Consider the following 19,243-nt stretch of genomic DNA (forward strand, 5'->3'; position numbering starts at 1 on the left):
GCGGCGTCTGCTAGGCGCTGGGAAACGTGGCGACCGGATAGGAGCCTCAGAATGCGATCATAAGACGACAGGAAAATAAGATCATCGAAGCACGACCGCTTAGAGCTGCTTTCCTCATTGGCGGGCATCTCCATGTGAGCGGTGCTGCCGTCACCGCATGCATGGCGGCGTGGTGAGAAAGACGAGGACAAAGCCGTCGAGTCAGGGGCGCCTGCGATGGCATGGATTCGATGAGTGCCGCCTCCGCTGGGCCTTCGAGCAAGGACTCGAGGCCCGATGACGTCGACATCTGCCGCATCTGCTTCCGTGGGGTCAGCTGCGGCTCCCTCCTGCAACCATGCATGTGTCGAGGTGCGTTATTCACCCGGGTAACGCGCACTCTGCGCGGCTAGAAGTTAACGGATTCAGGATTCACAAAGGATGCGCGCGTCGTCGTGTGTGGCCAGTGTAGTTACCACCTACGAACCGCGGTCACACATCCTCTTTGGCTGAGAACGGGCCGAGATTCGCTGTTTTGTTGTCGCGCCGACTGATTGATGAAGCTGCTAGGTTTCGCCCGACGGATGCGCGCATTGTGCTGTTCACTTCTGGTATCCACGTCATTCTCGCACAATATGTTGCAGGGTTCAGTTCGGAATGTTAGAAATTCATTGCAGAAATCCTCCCGTTCGCTCATGAGGAGGCAGCTGTGACTGTGATTAGCTTTAGCTAAGGACGTTACTTCTATTCGCTAGATTCCAGCACGTACAGAAGAAATGACTGGAAGAAATGAACCTGTCATTTTGTATGTGACCTCCTGCGCCTTCTTGCTTAGGTATCTGTTTACGCGTCTGCGTTTGAAATTTAGGGGTTACCTCTCGCGACGGAGAATTTATTCCAAAGATTTTTAGTTCCTAGGTAGGGATTTGGAGAGAGGGAGGGGGAATTTGGTTTTGAGGGGCACCCCTTCTGATACTCATTTCGAGCGATGTGCTACGAAAGCTTGGTGGCGTGATACAGAGGCACCGCGCAGATTCAAGGAGAGGGGGTGTTAGTGTTCGTCCAAAATTTTGGAGAGGCAGACCATGTCTGGAAGGGTAGTGTATTGAAATCACACCCCGCGGCGTTTTGGATCGCTATTTTTTGAAGAGATTATGGCTTTAGCATTCGTAACATAACTCCCGCAGCATTGGCTAGCAATCGTTTGCTATGTTGGAGAGTTTTAGCACTGCATAGGCGTGCACTGTATCACCGGCTGTCTATACAGCACACCTCGGAGAGCGGATCGGCAACTGCAACGACTGCCTTGCGGCAGTACGGCCGTGCTCAGGTGAACTGCGTAATGAATGCATGATATGTCGTGCATGCGCACGTGATCAGTGATCGACAGGTACACAGAATGAATACACATTTAACTGTGAAATTCTGGCGCTGTGTATAAGTTACGGTGACGTGATGAGAGTGGCAAGCGAACAGAATAAGTGCTGTGCCTGAGCAGGATTTTGTGCAGGAAGCATCGGCTTTGCGCACAAACCGTGCATGGAGCGATGGGTCTCGGAGCGCAGGGAGGAAGAGTGCAACATCTGCCACTACAACTACCCAATACTACGGAAAAGCAGGGTGAGTGCGCGCCGCCGTGCGTTGTCGGAGGCCTACTGCAGGCAGTGGCTGCGTGCAGACCTTCTGCGAGCTGCTGCAGCACCCGGAGGGACGCAAGGAGCCGCTCGTGTACGCTCTCCTGGGCATCATCTTCAGCCTGAGCCTGCTGCACGTGTTCGCCTTCGCCTGGCTGCTCACCGTGCGCATGTGGGGACGCCTGCCCTGGATGTATCAGATTGCGAACGCCGCCGCGCTGGTGGCCCAGGCCTTCCTCTGGTCCGTCTTTCCCTTCGTCGCCTTCAGGTACGCCGTCCTTAGTCTCCGCTGGCGAACGGACTAATGCGCTTGTAACTCAGTTGTCTTGCGTGGGGAAGGAAAGCATGCAGTCGTGGTCATATATGCAGGACGAGGCTTAATTCTACAGAAATGCATGCACCTTTCCTCGCGTCATAACTTCATCCTCTTCGCAGCCGACCGAGCTTGCGTGCCCGAGTGTGTTTGCGTGTTTTATGCAAGGATCGAGTAAAGGAAAGGCGCAATGACTTACCCAAGGCGGGCACTTCAACCGTGCCGTGAAGAAACGGATAGAGGATGTGGTGGACGGATGGAGAAAGAGCCGCCGTAGTGAAGGGCGTAGAATTAAGTTCGGCCACCTGAGGTTCCTTAACGTGCACTGACATCGAACAGAACACAAGTGTTTTTGCACTGAGCCTGCCTGGAAATGCGGTCAGGATTAGCTTGCGCTTCACGCGATAGTTTCCGCGCTTTTCCTCTCCTCTTCCTGCTCCTCGCAACTATATATAAGTGCGGCCAAAGTCGGGCTCTCAAGCTTCTGGGTCAGGGCGTGCGATTGGAAAGTGCCAGACCATATCCTCTAAGCAAGTTTTCTTTGCGAAAACCGCATGGGCACCCAAGTTTTTCTTCCCAAGAAAGTTCCATCCACCCCCGTACCACCTCAACCGTCCCCTACCAAAAATCCGTCCCTGCTCGATCACTTCACAATCGTCGTCCCTCGCGAGGGAAAGCTTAACGCTGAGTCTGCACGAACACCTGCCGTTTAGGCTGTTTGCTTTGGTTTATATTGGTCATATTTTCGTAAAGTTGCACATCGAAGCCTTGTAAGGTAACGCATATTATATTTAGACATTTTAGTAAGGGAGTAATTACTTATCGACATCCACCCAAGCGCAGCAATACGGCTACAAAGAAAAGCTGTAAAGCTTTCTCAGAAACTTCGTAGTTGGAGAAAAGTTCGGCTACTCCACCTTGGGGGATTCCCCTAAACATTTAACTTTGACATTTTATGTTAAGATTTATAGTCTCTTCAATAAAATTACTTTGAAGGTGGCTATAAAATGCGTGCATTATGTGAGACTATTGAGCGTTCGTGAGGCTTGCAGGTCTTCAGAAGCGAGCCAACAAGTTACAAACAACTTTTAAAAATTTCCATTCACGCGGCTCGCGGCGACGTCTGGTGCCGGTTTCTTACGCGAATCCTGCCTTGCGACGTCGTATGGCTCGCGAGGCGTCATGAGTGAGAGGCTTTTATTGGCTCGCCATGAAATGTAACGCCACTCTTATTGCGAGAAAACTGCAACTACGCTTGTAAACGAAATAAGCGAAGCAGGTACGCGAGGGCACAGACGGACTGGAGGCGGCAGCGTATCGCTCCTCTCCAGCCCAGCCGTGGCGGAGGGTGAGCGCGCCGACCGGAACTAAACTTAGCCGCGTGACGTATTTGTGGGCGGAGCGTAGTCCTATAGCTTGATTTTTTCCCCTGGATGGCTCCGATGTATGGGTCGGTGGAGAATAGGGAGAGGGTCGTTTTTTATCGCCTATGTCTGGTTTGGTTTATGAGAGTTTAACGTCCCAAAGCGACTCCGGCTATGAGGGACGCCGTAGTGAAGGGCTCCGGAAATTTCGACCATCTGAGGTTCTTTAACGTGCTCTTTCATCGCGCAGTACACAGGCCTCTAGAATTTCGCGTCCATCGAAACTTGACCGCTGCGGCCGGGATCGTACCCACGTCTTTCGGGTCAGCAGCAGAGCGCCATAACCACTGAGCCACCGAGGCGATGATCGCCTATATCTCTAGTACTATATAAGCTATAACAGGATACAACTATTAAAAAAACAGCAGTTGCTAACAATGGACCATGGTCCGCGGCGTCCTGCATTACTCCGCTGACCAGTCACTCAACAGTAAGCGAAATCAGCTTTTTGGTGTTTGGCTGTATCAAACAAACCTGAGGCATCAAAATTCTTGAGCTTATAATTTCTTCTGGCAGTTAGCTTTTTGTTTAGATAACAAGGAAAGCTTTAACAGCGGAAGGAAGGAAGGAAAACGTTTATTGAGCTCTAGAGAGTAGGTGAGCAATTTGGCGGAGTCAGGCGTGTCGTCCGTCTTCTTAGCAATGGTCGTCTGCCCCTAGTCCAGGGCTCCGCTGGATGCCGCTGCCAGCTGTGCTCGCCGGATCAGCCCAAGTTGGACGTCCTGACGGTCACTGGAGAGCAGTCCTTCCCATTGCTCCGCACTCGGGTTTGGTATTTTTGGTGCCACCTTTATTTTCTGGCAGGCCCACGTTATGTGATAGAGCGTGGGTGTTTCATGGCACCATGGGCATTTGTCTGTGTATTGTGTGGGTTGTATTTTGTTGAGTGTATTTAGATTTGGGTATGAGCCCGTTTGTAGCAGCCTCCAGGCGACGGCGTCTTCCCTGGAGAGAGATTTATGTGGTGGGGGTACCGTTTCCTGCAGCCCTTGTAGTGGTTTAAGATTGCCGAGTAATCTCTAGGGACAGGTTCGGCTTCCTCGAGGTCGCTTGTGGGGGGAGCTCGGTAAAAAGTGTACCCTCGAGCTACCCTGTCGACCGCTTGGTTGCCTTCCACTCCCGCGTGTCCAGGCGTCCATACTATCGTATGTTTTATTGGTTCTTCTTCTGTGCTTTGTTTGGGTCGGTCCCCAGAGCGGAGTATGCGGAGTTGCTCTGTGACCTATTCTGCCTAACATGAAGTTTCGGCATGCCATTTTGAGAGTCGGTTAGTATTGTTAAGGATCGCTTCGTCCGGTAGCCCTCCGCTGCCGCTAGAGCGACGGCCACTTCTTCAGCCTCGACTACCATGCAGTCCCGTAGCGACGCGCTGATGATTTCCCGCATGTCCGAGTTTATCACAGCCGCTACCGCGTTGGGGTTGTTTTGTCCCGTCCTTCTGAGGTATGTGGCTGCGTCCACATACACCGTTGTTGTCTGACGGGCTAGTGATTTTTGGATGTACTCGGCTCTCGCCTTTCTGCGTTCTTCGTGTAGGTTGGGGTCCATGTTCTTTGGGATGGGGGTCACTCTAATTGTGCCCCGTATGCCGTCCGGGATAGTCGCGGTTCGCTGGATTTCTTGTATTTGTTCGTTGCATCCCAACTTCTGCAGAAGCTCCCTGCCAGACGGAGTCTGCTGTAGTCTCTGCAACTGGGCGACGTGTTGTGCCTCTCTCAGTTCTTCAAAGTTTGTTATGAAGTCATAGTGCTAAAAGCTTCCCTGTGGATGTGCATTGCGGTAGATGGAGTGCTGTTTTGTATGCTTTGCGTATAATCGCATCGATCTGTTGGATTTCGCTTTTGATTGGGTTGTAGTATTGAAGACTGCAGGTGACTCGGCTGATCACCAGGCTCCTGACCAGCTTTAGCGTGTCTTCTTCTTGCATGCCCGAGCGTTTATGGGAGACGCGCGTGATCATGCGGGCAACTTGTAGGGTGGAAGCTTTGAGTAGGGCAAGTGCATGTTTACACCGTTGGTTTGATTGTATCCATATGCCCAAGATTCTTATGAGTGTTTTTTATGGTATGGGTTTCCCCTCTAGGTAGACGTTGAGCCTAAGCTCGTCGCTGTTCGGGACTGTGCTGCTTTGTTTCCCTCTCCAGACTCTGAGCAGTTCTGATTTTTCGGTGGAGCATGCTAGCCCTCTCGCTTTTACGTAGTTCTCTGCGCAGGTCGTGGCATCCTGTAGTCTTTCTTCCTTTTCTTTTAGTGAGCCCGTATTTGTCCAGATGGTGATGCCGTCGGCATACATGGCATGGTGTATTCCTAAGTTGTTTTGCAAGGCTGATTATTGCAACGTTAAAAAGCGTAGGTGAGATTACCGAGCCCTGGGGAGTTCCCTTGTTAGGGGTGTGGAACTTCTCCGAGCGGAGTTCTCCCAGCCCTATCGTCGCTGTTCTATCTGAGAGGAAAGCTTTGACGTAACCGAATACCCTCCTGGCGCAGTTCAGGTCGTCCAGGCCTGTTAGGATGGCTTCGTGGCTTACGTTGTCAAAAGCTCCTTTGATATCCAGTGCCATTATTACGTTCTCTCCGTCCCTAGGGACGTTACTTAGAACTCCTTCTTTGATTTGTAGAAGTACGTCTTGGGTCGACAGCTTCGCCCTGAATCCGAACATACTGTGGGGATAGGTATTGTTGTAGCCTTAATGTTACCACTCTCTCGTACAGCTTGCCGAGACACGATGTGAGGGAGATGGGTCTTAGGTTTTCGATTTGTAGCTTTTTGCCCGGTTTTGGAATCATAACCACCTCTGCATGCTTCCAATTCTCGGGAACGGTCTCCGCTGCCCAGTGCTTGTTGAGGAAATCGGTTAATTGGGCGACTAGCTCGTCACTGAGGTTGCGGATGAGTGCGTTGTTGATTTTTTCCGCACCCGCTGACGCGTATTCCTAGTTGTGCTTCGAATTGCTGCATAGACTTCTCGTGTGATGGGTCTATCTAGGTTTGGATTTTCTTTCCCCGATAATCTCTTGCATAGGTTCTCGGGTATGTGTCCCCGAAGCACTTGATGCGCACTTTGTCCAGGAGTTCCTCATCGGTTCCTTCGAACTGGTGGATTAATCGGTGTACTGCTTTATTGTTTTCTGCTTTGGTTTTGGTCGGATCGATGAGCGCTTTCAGGATATGCCATGTCCTAGCTGTGCTCAGAGTTCTGTTGAGGGAGTCACTGAATTGCTGCCAGTTCGTTTTCGCCAACGGTACTGCGTACTCCTCTGCTTTCGTTGTAATTTCTGCTATTTTAAGTTTGAGCTTCCTGTTGTGTTTCTGTTTCTTCCGCATCATGATTAGACCACGTCTGGCTTCCCATAGCCTAAGCAGCCTGGCGTCTACTTCGGGTGTCTGTGTTGTTCTCTTGATCTCTTTGGTATGCTCATTTTGCTTTGCTTGAGTATGTTTCCCCATTCTTCAATCGACTGAATCCCTCCTTTGATGAGGTGTTCGTCGCATGCTTCCCGAAAGGCGTTTCAGTCTGTGATTTTAGCGGACTACTTTTTGTATTGGGGGAATTGTGTGTGGCGGCAACTACGGACTTCAGTTGTATCCGACTGTAGGTCGGAAATTTTTGCGGAAGGACGATGGGTGGTTCAGTACCTATCAGTCTTTAGCTTTTCTTACTCGTGGTACTAACAGTTTCAGGGGCCTTTTAATCAGGTTATACGCGCGCATGCAGTACATAAACGCGGAACAAGGTTCGAGCCCGACCGCGGCGGCCGCGTTTCGATGGAGGCGAAACGCGAAAGGCGCCCGTGTGCTGTGCGATGTCAGTGCGCGTTATAGATCCCCAGGTGGTCGAAATTATTCCGGAGCCCTCCACTACAGCACCTCTTTCTTCCTCTCTTCTTTGTCCCTCCTTTATCCCTTCCCTTACGGCGCGGCTCAGGTGTCCGCCGAGATGTGAGACATATACAGCGCCACTTCCTTTCCCCAAAAACCAATTTTATTTAAAAGGCTGATTATGATGGTGAATTTTATGGCGCAAAGACAGCTTTGGCTGAAGAGCTCTATGTCACAAGGTATTTTTCTTTACACAAGGTGTGGCCAAATAACCATTTCTCAATCATTTCGCCCCAGATAATCCGAGCACCAGGCCAGGATAAAGCTTGTACCCTCTGTATCACTGGTGGGTACCTGGCGGAACTTGGAATCAAACCCGGCACCTCTCATATGCGAAGCGGATGCTAAAGACGCTATAGCTAGGCCACCGCTGCGGTAAAACAAAGCAATCCCAGTAAAATAAAACACGTAGAGGAATTAATGATTCTTGTGTTGGTGTACGCCAAGTCCTTGAGTGTCGCATTTGTCCCAGAAATCACCGGTCATTCAGAGAAAGCAGCCTATAAAATGTCCATACAGTCAAACCCACTTATCATGAAACTGACGGACTGCATTCATTGTATGCAAAATTCGTAGTACGTGGACTTGCCCTACACTAGAGCCAAAAAAGAATGCAGTGAGACAAAAGTGGCGTTTATTCCTTTAAAACGTTTGTTGTACACGTTTCTAAGCCGCTTCCTAAGCTCTCTAGCGTGATCACGTGCTCCTGGCCGAGACGCTTGCTGCGAACAGGCCGCTTTAGGGGCGCGATAATAGCAACTGAGGCATTCATGGCAACTGGTCGGCATCTTCGATCGTCTTCGATCCTCCACAAAGCTGTAAGGGTGCAGCGAAGAAGCTACCACAGCGCGCATGTGCGCTCAGAACCTGTCTATATCTATATCGTGTTTTTAAGATTATCATGTTCTTTCCGACTAAAACGGACCAACAGATTTTTCCTGGCATGACTGTCACTCATTCCGTAACAAACATGACGGTACAGGATTGAGGAATCCTTCGGCTAGCTAAGCTCAAGACTCTTTCCGGCTTTCTTTCGAAAATAAACGGCGTTGGAGCAGTTTAGTCCGAGTAGGTTAACACCTGCGGTGATCACCTTCAAATCGCTTTAGCACAGGCGCGGACAGGAGTAAACGGGGCGCGCCGCACAAGAAAGAACTATAGAGTCACTGGATAAGTTTTCAGAGTACCTCGAGCCACCTCTCCCCGCCACCGGATATGGAAGCTTCGTGGCTTGCCCTGTCTGACGTTCCCAGCACTGCAATTACATCCGTGTGCCCTGTTTATCTGCCTTCACAACGTCGTTATTGTAAGTGACAAAATAAACTGCGCATTGGCACAGCTAACTTCGGAGACAACGTGAACGGACACTAACAGTAGAGTCGGCAAACAATACTTTTTGTATAACTCGCTGAAGCAACATCTTGCGCATATTTGCGGGTCCTAGAGGAACGCCCAGAGGCTTACAAAGCCCCCCGCTCGATGGGAAGTCCTTGCAAAACATATATTGTTTGCTGTTACGGCAACATTAGGCCGCGGCAGCCATATACTTCCAAGTCCGGCGGCGCGGGGAAAAGAAACGCGGTTGAACGCAGCACTCTTAAAACTTCTCTAGTGACGCTGCGTGTCAACGTAGAAAGAACTACTGTTCCTGTATATGCTATATAGGAACACTAGAAAGAAATAAAGTTACTGTATAGGCTAGAGTTGCTATATAGTTACTATATAGTCTATATAGAACACTAGAAAGAAATAAAGGTACTGTATAGGCTGGAGTTGCTATATAGTTACTATATAGTCTATATAGTAACTCTAGAAAGAACTACGTGTCAGTGCAATCTAGCCGAACCAGAAGAAAGCTCAAAATCGCCACGCGCCTGTGCACGCCCTCAGCCAGCGCAACTCTCCAAATACTGCGCTTGCCTCGCATTGGGCCGGCGTCAGTGTCACGCTAATGATGAGTATGGTCGGGTGGTTGCGCCCTTTGTAGCGAGTGATCATTTCGGAATGCGCAGACCGCTGCCATAATGCTGCAGAGCCCACGGGGGCGACGCTATATACCATTACGCCGCTCCATATGAGACGACTGTAGGTGCTGTTGTAAATGGGTCGCAAGCCCCAAGGGTAGCGTTGGCCTGGCGGCCTGGGGCACAGCTGGAAACATCCGAAGGTCCTGGCAAAGGATGAGTCGACTGCCAACAGAACAACTTGTTTATTCTAGCATCGCAAAAGAGCAGCCGGTCAGGGCGACCACGTTACTCGACGGAAGAAATCGAAGTCTCTCTTTGGCGTCCGGGGCAGCTGCCTTTATACCCTCGGAGTCGAGGGCAAGAAGCAACGGCTCGGGATGAGGCGCACGAGACGGCGACGCACGGACATGTTGAGACGTGACGTGACGCGTCCGCCGGGCCGGCGCCGGTCAGACCTCCTCGCCTCCCAGTTGGGGAGCTCCTCTCCCCGGCTGCCGCGCTTTGACAAGCGTGGGCACCAACATGCACACACACACACGCACACACGAAGACACGTGGCATTGAAACCTGCCTGGACGCGCTTGGCGGGAGGCGTTGCGGCAGCGCTGAACGGGCCAAAATGACCGCCACTTTGAACGAAGCCCCGGCGTCCGTTGCATCCGCGCCGGCTATACCGCGCGTCGTAGGCGAAACGTAACAGTGCGTTTCCACCCCTAATAGCCCGCGTGCTTCGAACTTCTGTTGCCTTTGGGACTCATTTGCGTCTCGCTATAGACGAAACGTGCTCAAAACACTCTATCAGCCGCCGCAGTTTCTGGTTCGTTTAATGTAGTTGCCATTGATTTTGGCCTTGCTCCATGGTACCGATGCAGCGGCAATGCATGCGCCCTCTGTGTGTGTGTCCGGCAGCACATTGCTCCTGCGCTGGAACCTGGTCTATTTGCTCAGCTTAAAATAAGAAGAAACCGCCGCTTCTGGCGCTTCTTGCGCGATCCAGCGTCGCAAGGATAGTGACTGCTCCCAAGGCTATTGGATGCTGCCGATGGGTCGGAACGCGTATATTGTAAAACAGACTGATGTCTAAATGTAACTGGTGGCAGTGAACTAATATAGCTCGAACAGAGGAGTTACGATCGCTGCCTGGTGCCTGTCATGGCTCATCCTCTGATTAGTGCCCGCACACGGGTACGTATAGGCCGAATTTCGCACGCGCGGCACGCAACAGTGACGCACCGCTGCCGCGGCATTCACGTGAGGAAGCGAGACAGCGGCTGCTTGTAGTCGCCCTAAGATCGGAAGGTGCACGCAGTGTGATTACCCGAGGTCTGCTCCGCACATGACAGCGCGATACGCAGCGCGCCGTCTCGGTGGCAATAAGCTGAGGCGATAAGAGGTTCCAGTACACGGGCGGTGTCCTGGGTGCATGCATTGGTCTTGCGTCGGCGCCTCTCAGGGGCAAGGCGAATCATCGGTGATAACTAGAGTGAATTAACACGAAACTGCGGCAGTACGTGGAGTAAATTTTGAGCGCGTTTGGCTGCTAACGAGACGCAGGTGAGTCCAAGAGGCAACAATAGTTCGAAACACGCGAGTTATTTGCGGCGTATACGTGCCTCCCGCTTTCTCAGACGAAGCGGCTTAATGGCCGTTCCCGCGGGCTCTGCCTTATCAATGAAGTGGTCTGTGCATTCCGAAATGCCCGCTCGCTACACAGGGCACTACCACCCAGTCATAATCATTATCAGCACGACATAGACGCCTGCTGAATGCGAGACAAGCGGAGCAATGAGGGGGTCGCGCCGGTTGGGACCTTGCACATACGCGTGGCGAATTTGAGCTTTCGCCCTACTCGGCTTGGCGGCGCTGCCACGCAGTTTTTTCTAGAGTCACTAGATCCAGTGACACTAGTTTTTCTAGGGTGCCTCGATGGCCAGCGCCACGGAGCCGAGCGGACATCAAGGCATCCTATAGTGTAAGAGCGTTAGCTCTTACTAACGTTTGTCAAGGACGCGTCTGTCTGCAATAAAGGTCAAATTGACCAAAACAGCAAACACGTGACCATACTACATCACATAGCAACAGTGGGCGCGTAGCGCCTCACTTGATACCTATAGTTTCGATCCGTTATATATGTGCCCATATAGCAACATTAAAGTGCCCCCCCCCCCCACCCGGGACCACCATTTGCATAAAATTGGTGGCCACCTGTTTGACGCAGAGTGTTCGAAGTAGTGTCAATTGACTTGGCATGTTCCTGAAGATAAAATTAGCAATTGAGGTGAAGCCCAAAATATGTGTGGGACTCGCATCGACGACCTTTGCGCCCCCAAACCGTGCATTCCGAGGACTTTCGGACGGGCATTACGGCCGATCCGTTGGTCGCAGGGGGTTCCGGATGGTGTCAAACGATTCGTCGTGTTGTGACGCACACGTTTATAAATTTATTAACTGATATAACGAGGAAGTATACCGTATATAGCGAAGGTGGCTGTAAATCGCAATATTAGTGCAAAATCCACGAGGTAGATGGCGCTGCTTGTGTCTTAGAAGTTTAGAGGTTTTCGTGTAGGAATTTTAGCGGGCTCTTACGTTGCGTAGTGCCGAAGGTTTTTTTCTGTAGGAATTTTGGCGGGTTTTTACGTTGCGTAGTGACGAAGGTTTTTTTGTGTAGGAATCTTGGCGGACTTTAACGTTGCGTAGTCGGCCGGACGATGGGTCGGCAAGCTAAGAAAGTCAAGGTGGACGGGGACGGGGAGTTAGTGCAGTGCCAGGAGTGCGACCGTTGGTGCTATTTAGACGAGACCAAGTTCAGGAGCTTAGCCGAGGCAGATGGGGCTAGCTTCGCGTGCAAGATATGTAAGCGTTATGAGGAGGCCGTTCAGATGTTGTAAGGGGAATGGGCAGCAACGATTAAGGAATTCAAAGGGGACCTGAAGGTGGAACGAGGGAAACGGATTACGTTAGAAACTCAGGTCGCCGAGTCGCTTAAGAGGGAGGAGGCTAATGCCGACCAGTTGGAGCGAATTGTGGGCGAGCTGAAGGAGGAGCGGGAAAAGCGGGCACAGCTAGAAGAGCAGGTAGAAGCGCTCAGGTCGCGGCCGAGAGGGCACCCCGGTTCGGATCAGTGTCAGGTGCATGGGGGACGAGGCTCGTCGATCCTGCAGTGCTGTAGCGCAGCAGGCTTTGAGTGGGGAAGAGAGGTAAAAACTCGTGACCGTAGCGTACGGCGGCGGGAGAGCCAGGTAGTGCGATCCGGAGGGCAACAGTCGCAGTCAGGAAGCGAACGGTTAGAGCGGAGGAGGGTTCTGGTAGTCGGTGAGTCGAACGTAGCGAGGATTGAGGGAGGCGTTTTGACGACAGTGAAGGCGGACAGGCGGGTACAGGTGGAGGCCCAGTCAGGGAAGTGCATGGCAGATGCAATGGTCAAAGCCCAGGAGGTGGTGGGGGGCAGCATGGATGGCGAACACCTTGTCGTTATCCATGCTGGTCTCAACGATGTGCTGAAGGGGAGGAGCCAGAATCTCGAGAAGCAGTTAGAAGTGGGGATGCGTAGGCTTAGAGAGGCCTCTGAGAGTGTGCATGTGACTATATGCACAATCCCAGAGGTCCAGAGGCAGGCTAGCGAAACGGAAAAGAGGATCGTTGAGGCTAACCGTGTAATTAGGTTAATGAGTCGACGACTAAGATACGGGGTAATGGAAGTTAACAGGGAAGTGTACGAGGCCAGGCCCCACCCTTTTGCACAGGATGGCATTCACTACGGTGGTGCCACTGGCAAGAGGGTGGTTAGTAGGATAGGTCGCCAGGCAACAGCTTTTTTGGGGGGACCCAGAGCTCTGAAGGAACCAGTGTAGAGAAGGAAGAATTAAGATCAAACGGACAATGGAACCATAGGGAAAGAAAGAGCCGCAAGCGCCAGGGCCAAGTTAATTCAGATATAGGTTTCATTAACATGCAAGGTGGCAGGAATAGACTGAAATGGGAGGAAATAGAAGAACAGTTAAGGCAGGAAGAATTAATGGTATATGGTTTAGCGGAAACACATCTTAGAGACATGGAGCAACCACCCTGTAACCCAGACTACGCATGGGAATATTGCAATAGAACAGAGGGCAGCAGAAAGAGAGGTGGAATTGGGGCATTCATTCATAAATGTATGAATTTTCAAAGGGTTAGACTGGGATGCATGGAACATTTATGGCTAAAAGGAACAGTGGCAGGCAAGCAAACACTCCTTGGCTTTGTATACCTGTGGACAGGGGTTAATGCCAAAGAGGAAAACAGGAAAATGTTAGAATGTATTGCAAGCGACATTGATGAGCTAGGAGGACAGTTCTAGATAATTATATTAGGCGACATGAATGCACACATAGAAGACCTGGATGGGTACACAGGTTCGACAGGAAGCATGCTGCAGGACATGTGTGACAGGCATGATTTAGTTTTATGCAACAGTACCGAGAAGTGTGAAGGGCTCATAACATGGGAGGCAGGGAGTCCGCACTCGACGATAGATAATGCACTAATGTCACAGAAAATGTATAATAGATTAGGGGTAATGAGCATAGATGAACATGGTTCCAGAAGCTTAGGTAGTGATCACAAGCGTATCAAGTTGAGTTTCAGAAGAGAAACCAATGTAGGACTGAAGCGAGATGAACAATCAGAGGGGAATTTTTACTCAGAAAAGCAATTGGAAGCAGCAGCCAAACAAATTGAGAAAGTAATTTTTGAGGGTAGTGAAACAGAATGGACTTATACCAAATTAACTCGATTACTGAAGCTAGAGCTAGCTAAGGTGCGTGTAAAGCTAAAAGGGAAAAGACGCAAACCCAAGAGTTGGTGGGATGAGGAGGTCAAGAGGGCAATAGAAAAGCGCAAGGAAGCATCCAGGGAACACAGATATTCCAAGAAGAGGGGGGGAGACCAGAAGTTGAAGTAGACAGAAAATGGTATACCTTCATAAAGTGTAGAAGGGAAGAATCCTATTTGATTAATGAGAAAATTAGAAGAAAGGGTGCCCAATGAATGTCAAAAGTAAATAAAAAGGATAGAAAAGCAGCTCAAAAGTTCTGGAAGCGTCTAAATGCAATTACTAATAAGACTAGGCTAGAACAAAGGTTTATTGTTACAGATCAGGGTATTCGACTAGAAGGGGATGAAGTGATAAAGCACTTAGGAACAAGGATGACAAAAAAATTTAAAAGAAATGTTGCACATAATTTATCCAAGGAGGATACACAGGTTACTGCAATAGCTTCACTTGAGCAAATCGAGTGGGAAAGGGCAGAGAAGAAGGTTCCTAGTGGCACGTCAACAGGACCAGATGGTATTCCGATTATGTTAATAAAGAAGTTAGGACCAAAATCCAAGCAAACATTAATACAGGTAGTGAATAAAATGATAGTGGATGGGAAAGTCCCCGATGAATGACGATTAAGTAGAATGAACATGATATATAAGGGAAGGAGGACAAAGCTGACGTAAGTAACTACAGTTCCTTAACAGTGACATCTGTGGTGTACAGGGTGGTGATGCAGATAATAAAGGAGGACAGATTGCAAGCTTGGGTGGAGAATGAGGGGGTGCTAGGGGAGCTACAAAATGGGTTCCGGAAACAAAGGAGGTTGGAGGACAATCTGTTTTCATTGACGCAGTGTATAGAGATTGCTGAAAAGGAACACAGGCCCCTATGGCTAGCATTTCTGGATATTAAGGGAGCCTACGACAACGTAATTCAAGAGTATCTGTGGGACATACAGGGCACATTGGATGTGAAATATGGAGTAATTAATCTTTTAAAAGTTATATATAACGGTACCAGAGTGCTTATAAAATGGGAAAAATGTATCAGAGCCTGTAGATACAGCGGGGGCTTAGGCAAGGATGTCCTCTGTCTCCTTTGTTGTTCATGTCGTACTTGCAAGGGTTGGAGACCAAGCTAGAGAGGAGCGGACTGGGCTTCAACCTTTCTTTTTTCAAGCAAAGAGAATTGATTAAACAGTCATTACCGGGGCTAATATACGCCGATCATATATTGCTAATGGCTGACGACAAGGAAGATTTACAGAAGTTGATAGACATATGTGGTACAGAGGGAGATAGATTAGGTTTCAAGTTTAGTAAGGAAAAATCTGCAGTCATGGTATTTAATGATGAGGTCGGCGAGCATAGAATACAGGAGTTCACGCTAGAAGTAGTGGATGAGGACAAGTATCTTGGGGTGTGAATAAACAATGGTGCTGAGTATCTGACAGAGCATGAAAAATATCTAAGGAATAAAGCTAGTAGGAATGCAGCTGTCATGAAAAATAAGGCACTGTGGATTTACAATAGGTATGATGTGGCAAGAGGGATCTGGAAAGTGGTGATGGTTCCTAGCATGACTTTCGGTAATGCGGTCCTGTGCATGAGACCAAATGTTCAAGCAAGGTTAGAAATTAAACAACGTGGCGTAGGGAGGCTAACTTTGGGAGCACATGGCAATACACCAAATCAGGGGGTACAGGGTGATATGGGATGGGCGTCGTTCGAGAGCAGAGAAGCTAGCAGTAAGATAGCATTTGAGGAGCGATTGAGAAAAATGGGTGAAAGCAGTGGGCTAGGAACGTTTTCAGATACCTGTATATAAGGAATGTTGATACGAGATGGAGAAAGCGAACTAGAAAATTGACAAGCAAATATCTGGACAGCAGTAGGGGGCAAATCTGCAATTATCGGTTAAGAAAATGGTTAAAAAACAGCTCTGTTGAAAGCAGGGATGCTGACGGAATCAGAACTGTGAACATACAGTATTTTTAAGCAGCAAATTGCCAAAGAAAATATCTATGATAAGTGTAGGGGAAGCTCTTTTTTGTTTGAGGCCAGGACGGGAGTTTTGCGGACTAAGACATATAGAGTCAGGTACCACGAGATAGACACGTTGTGCGTTGCGTGCGGAGAGGAGGAGGAAACGGCTGAACACTTGGTACTTTTTTGTAAAGGGCTTCACCCTACAGTGGAAAGCAGCGGGGCTGATTTATCCAAGGCATTGGGGTTTAAGGACAGTGAAGGGAAAGTATATTTTAAGTGGGTAGAAATAACCAAGCGAAGGTTATCTGGTTGGTGGCTAAAATCAAGAGAAGAGTAAAATTTCATAAGTCATGGCTAGGTGGCTTGAGCCACCACCCGATTTAAAGGGTTCAGTCGTATCCATCCATCCATCCGCATCCATCCACCCACCCATCCATCCATACATCCGTCCGTCCATCCGTCCATCCATCCATCCATCCATCCATCCATCCATCCATCCATCCATCCATCCATCCACCCATCCATCCACCCATCCATCCATCCATCCATCCATCCATCCATCCATCCATCCATCCATCCATCCATCCATCCAAGTTTATCCAAGGTATTGAGGTTTAAGGACAGTGAAGGGAAGGTAGATTTTAAGCGGGTAGAAGTAACCAAACGAAAGTTATCTGATTGGTGGATAAAATCAAGGCAAGAGTAAAATTTCACAAGTCATGGCTAGGTGGCTTGAACCACCGCCCGATTTAAAGGGTTCAGCCTTATCCATCCATCCATCCATCCATCCATCCAAGTGAGGGGCTTTACTTAGAAGTAATGTTTCCTGAAAGAGAACATCCGCAGATGTTTGGATTTGGTCTTCTGCACGTGTGCTGAGCACACCGATGTAAACACTTGAAGCTCCAATGGCTAATTCTCTTAAGCCGAACACTGAGGCAGTGTCGGCGGGGATTTTTTTTTTTCTCTTGTGCGGCGCACTCCGCTTACTTCTGTCCGCACCCGCACATCTGCCGTCTGCGCGCTACCTGAGCGCGGCAGCAGCGCAGACGGCTGAGATCCAGTTGGGCAGGCGACGCACGCCACATGACCGGGTGGGCCAGCAAGGCACACCTTGTGACTGGTATTGAAACTTTTCAGATAGCTATCACTGTTTGATCGCCGACCGCGCGGTAGTTTCGCTTTACCATGTTTCTGCTTCCACGTTAGATGCTTTGACGAGCTGGCACAGACGCACTTACCGATTGACCTTGTTGCCTGTCGGGGCACGCTTGGCCGTCTTTTAACTCCAATTTCAATGTGCCCTTTTTTATTGTTTTGAGGAGTCGGCACTTTCATTGGGCGGATCGCGGGAGCTGGAAAATGCTCTTCGGTCTCCTTGCTGGCGGGAAGCGTGCGGTTTTCGACTGCGGGTGCGAATTCACGGGGCCTCCTCGTTCGTTATAACCGTGAGGGTTGCGGCCATGGTTGCTAGTTATATCTGAGACGCAGTGCCATAGCTTTAATACATACTATGACGAGGTTCTATTCTATATGTATTAATGCATGTTCTGACGGCGAGTGCTCGTTTTAACTGCAGTCGCTATAAGTGGGCTTGACTTATTTCATGCCAGAACTCCAGACGTTTCCATGAGCCGTCCAAGTGGCAGATTGGTTGGCAGCACTCACAGAGCAAGCCAACTTACGTTCCGATTGAGCGGCCGTGTCAAAGTTTGGAATTCTGCCCTACAAACGCTCTCCTGTCTATGCAGGATGGCCTGGGAGAGCTCGTGCCGCTGGTGCTTGCTGAACGCTGAGCTGCGCATCCTGCTGCCGGAGGAGAGCGATGACATCCGGCCCCCGCGCGCCGGCCTTGCTTACCGGGCCAGGAAGACGACGTTGGCTCGAAATTGAAGTGGAATGCTCTGGCGTCCGAATTCCTAGCCTTTCCTCGCAATGACGAAGCGTATTTGCACCAGCAGCTGGCGCCCGGCGCCGCGTAGTCCCGGAGAGCTCACGCAGCTGGTGCTTGCGGGACATCGAGGTGTGCACAGCCCTGCTGCCGAAGGAAAGCGACGACTGCCGCGAACCGACCTTCTCTGGCGGGGCCGGGAGACGTCACTGGTTCGAAATTTAAGCGGAAGGCACTGACGTCTAAATTCTAGTCTTTTATCGCAATAAAGAGGTGGCTTCGCCCCAAGAGCCCATTTGAATTCAAACCAGCTGAGGTCAGCCGTTTCACGAAAAAAAAGTCTCGCTGACGGGTGCGGTTTTACTGCGCAGTCACATACTGCCGAGGTAAAGCGCAATATTTTTATGATAACATCTGGGAGAAAAAAAAGTACAGCCTCTGGACGGCATAACTATCGGGTGACTTAGGCATTGGGATTCGGTGGAATATGCAACTATGCACAGTTCGTGTGTCCACCGATATGCGAGACAATTACTGCGCCATTACTGCGCCAACGTTAGACACCTCTCGATGTTCGAGTCAATATGCTGTCCATTTTGCTATGGCTGGACCCGATCAGAAGGGCTTTAGTAGGCACCGCACTGATCAGACCGCTTTGGTTCCCTTGCATGTGTTAGCAAATAGGAGCTAGAGCTGTGTGTTGCTATCCGTGAGCAGCGCGCTACGGTAGCATGTGTGCTAGATGAGTTGTACGGCCATTCTCCCGCTTTCGAATGCAGTACATTGCCGGAGTAAACGGTTAAGGTCCGCGCGGCAGTGGAGCCCGCAGTCCGAGCACGTCCCCGCGGTGATGTTTGGCCGTCGCTATTTCGCCAGAGTATATATGTGGTATAAGCCGAATCAGCATAAACCTTATTATTGATGAAGACCTCTTTGAAACGTGTAAGGCGGGTCTTGCACGAAAAGAGGACCGGCGGAGTAAGTTCTTTGATGCGGGAACGACATTAAGTACGGAGAGTCGCACGGGCGTAGTGCATGGTATACCTATTCAGGTTGTGTAGCTTAGGAGGTCGTACGGGTTTGCCCTGAGGGGTGGGGATCGATGCTACCGCAGGTCGTCACACCTACGGTAGCACACACGGCCACACCCGTATGCCCCGGTATCCAAATGATTTCGGTCTGATTACCTGCCTGTGCATGTCTGCGGAGGATGCGTTGGAGGGCCGTGGCATCCTCAGAGGCAGGGCGAAGAATTTGAGTAAGCCGCGCGTGAATCAAGACTTACTGGTTTAATACCAGCGTGTGGGACCCTGAACAGGGCCCTTAACGCTGTCGCTTTAAAAACTCTCGCATGAGACGCAAT

General features: G+C 50.1%; 1 protein-coding gene across 1 annotated transcript; it reads left to right on the forward strand.

The window, feature by feature from the left end:
* The first annotated feature begins 75 nt into the window (after positions 1-75).
* On the forward strand, positions 76-18,187 carry LOC144095981 (E3 ubiquitin-protein ligase MARCHF2-like). The gene is made up of 4 exons (XM_077629368.1): positions 76-351; positions 1,490-1,599; positions 1,658-1,881; positions 17,741-18,187. The coding sequence occupies exons 1-4, from the start codon at positions 222-224 to the stop codon at positions 17,880-17,882; spliced, it is 606 nt and encodes a 201-aa protein (XP_077485494.1). The 5' UTR covers positions 76-221; the 3' UTR covers positions 17,883-18,187.
* The last annotated feature ends 1,056 nt before the right edge of the window (positions 18,188-19,243 follow it).

The sequence above is a fragment of the Amblyomma americanum genome, chromosome 1 (genome assembly GCF_052857255.1).
Source record: "Amblyomma americanum isolate KBUSLIRL-KWMA chromosome 1, ASM5285725v1, whole genome shotgun sequence".
NCBI lineage: Eukaryota > Metazoa > Arthropoda > Arachnida > Ixodida > Ixodidae > Amblyomma > Amblyomma americanum.

Bases quoted from the DNA above. Each gene is read 5' to 3' on its own strand.
- LOC144095981 (XM_077629368.1), top strand. From the start codon at position 222: ATGGATTCGATGAGTGCCGCCTCCGCTGGGCCTTCGAGCAAGGACTCG. The intron at 352-1,489 runs GTGCGTTATTCA...GATTTTGTGCAG, and splicing joins GCAACCATGCATGTGTCGAG to GAAGCATCGGCTTTGCGCAC. The intron at 1,600-1,657 runs GTGAGTGCGCGC...GGCTGCGTGCAG, and splicing joins CAATACTACGGAAAAGCAGG to ACCTTCTGCGAGCTGCTGCA.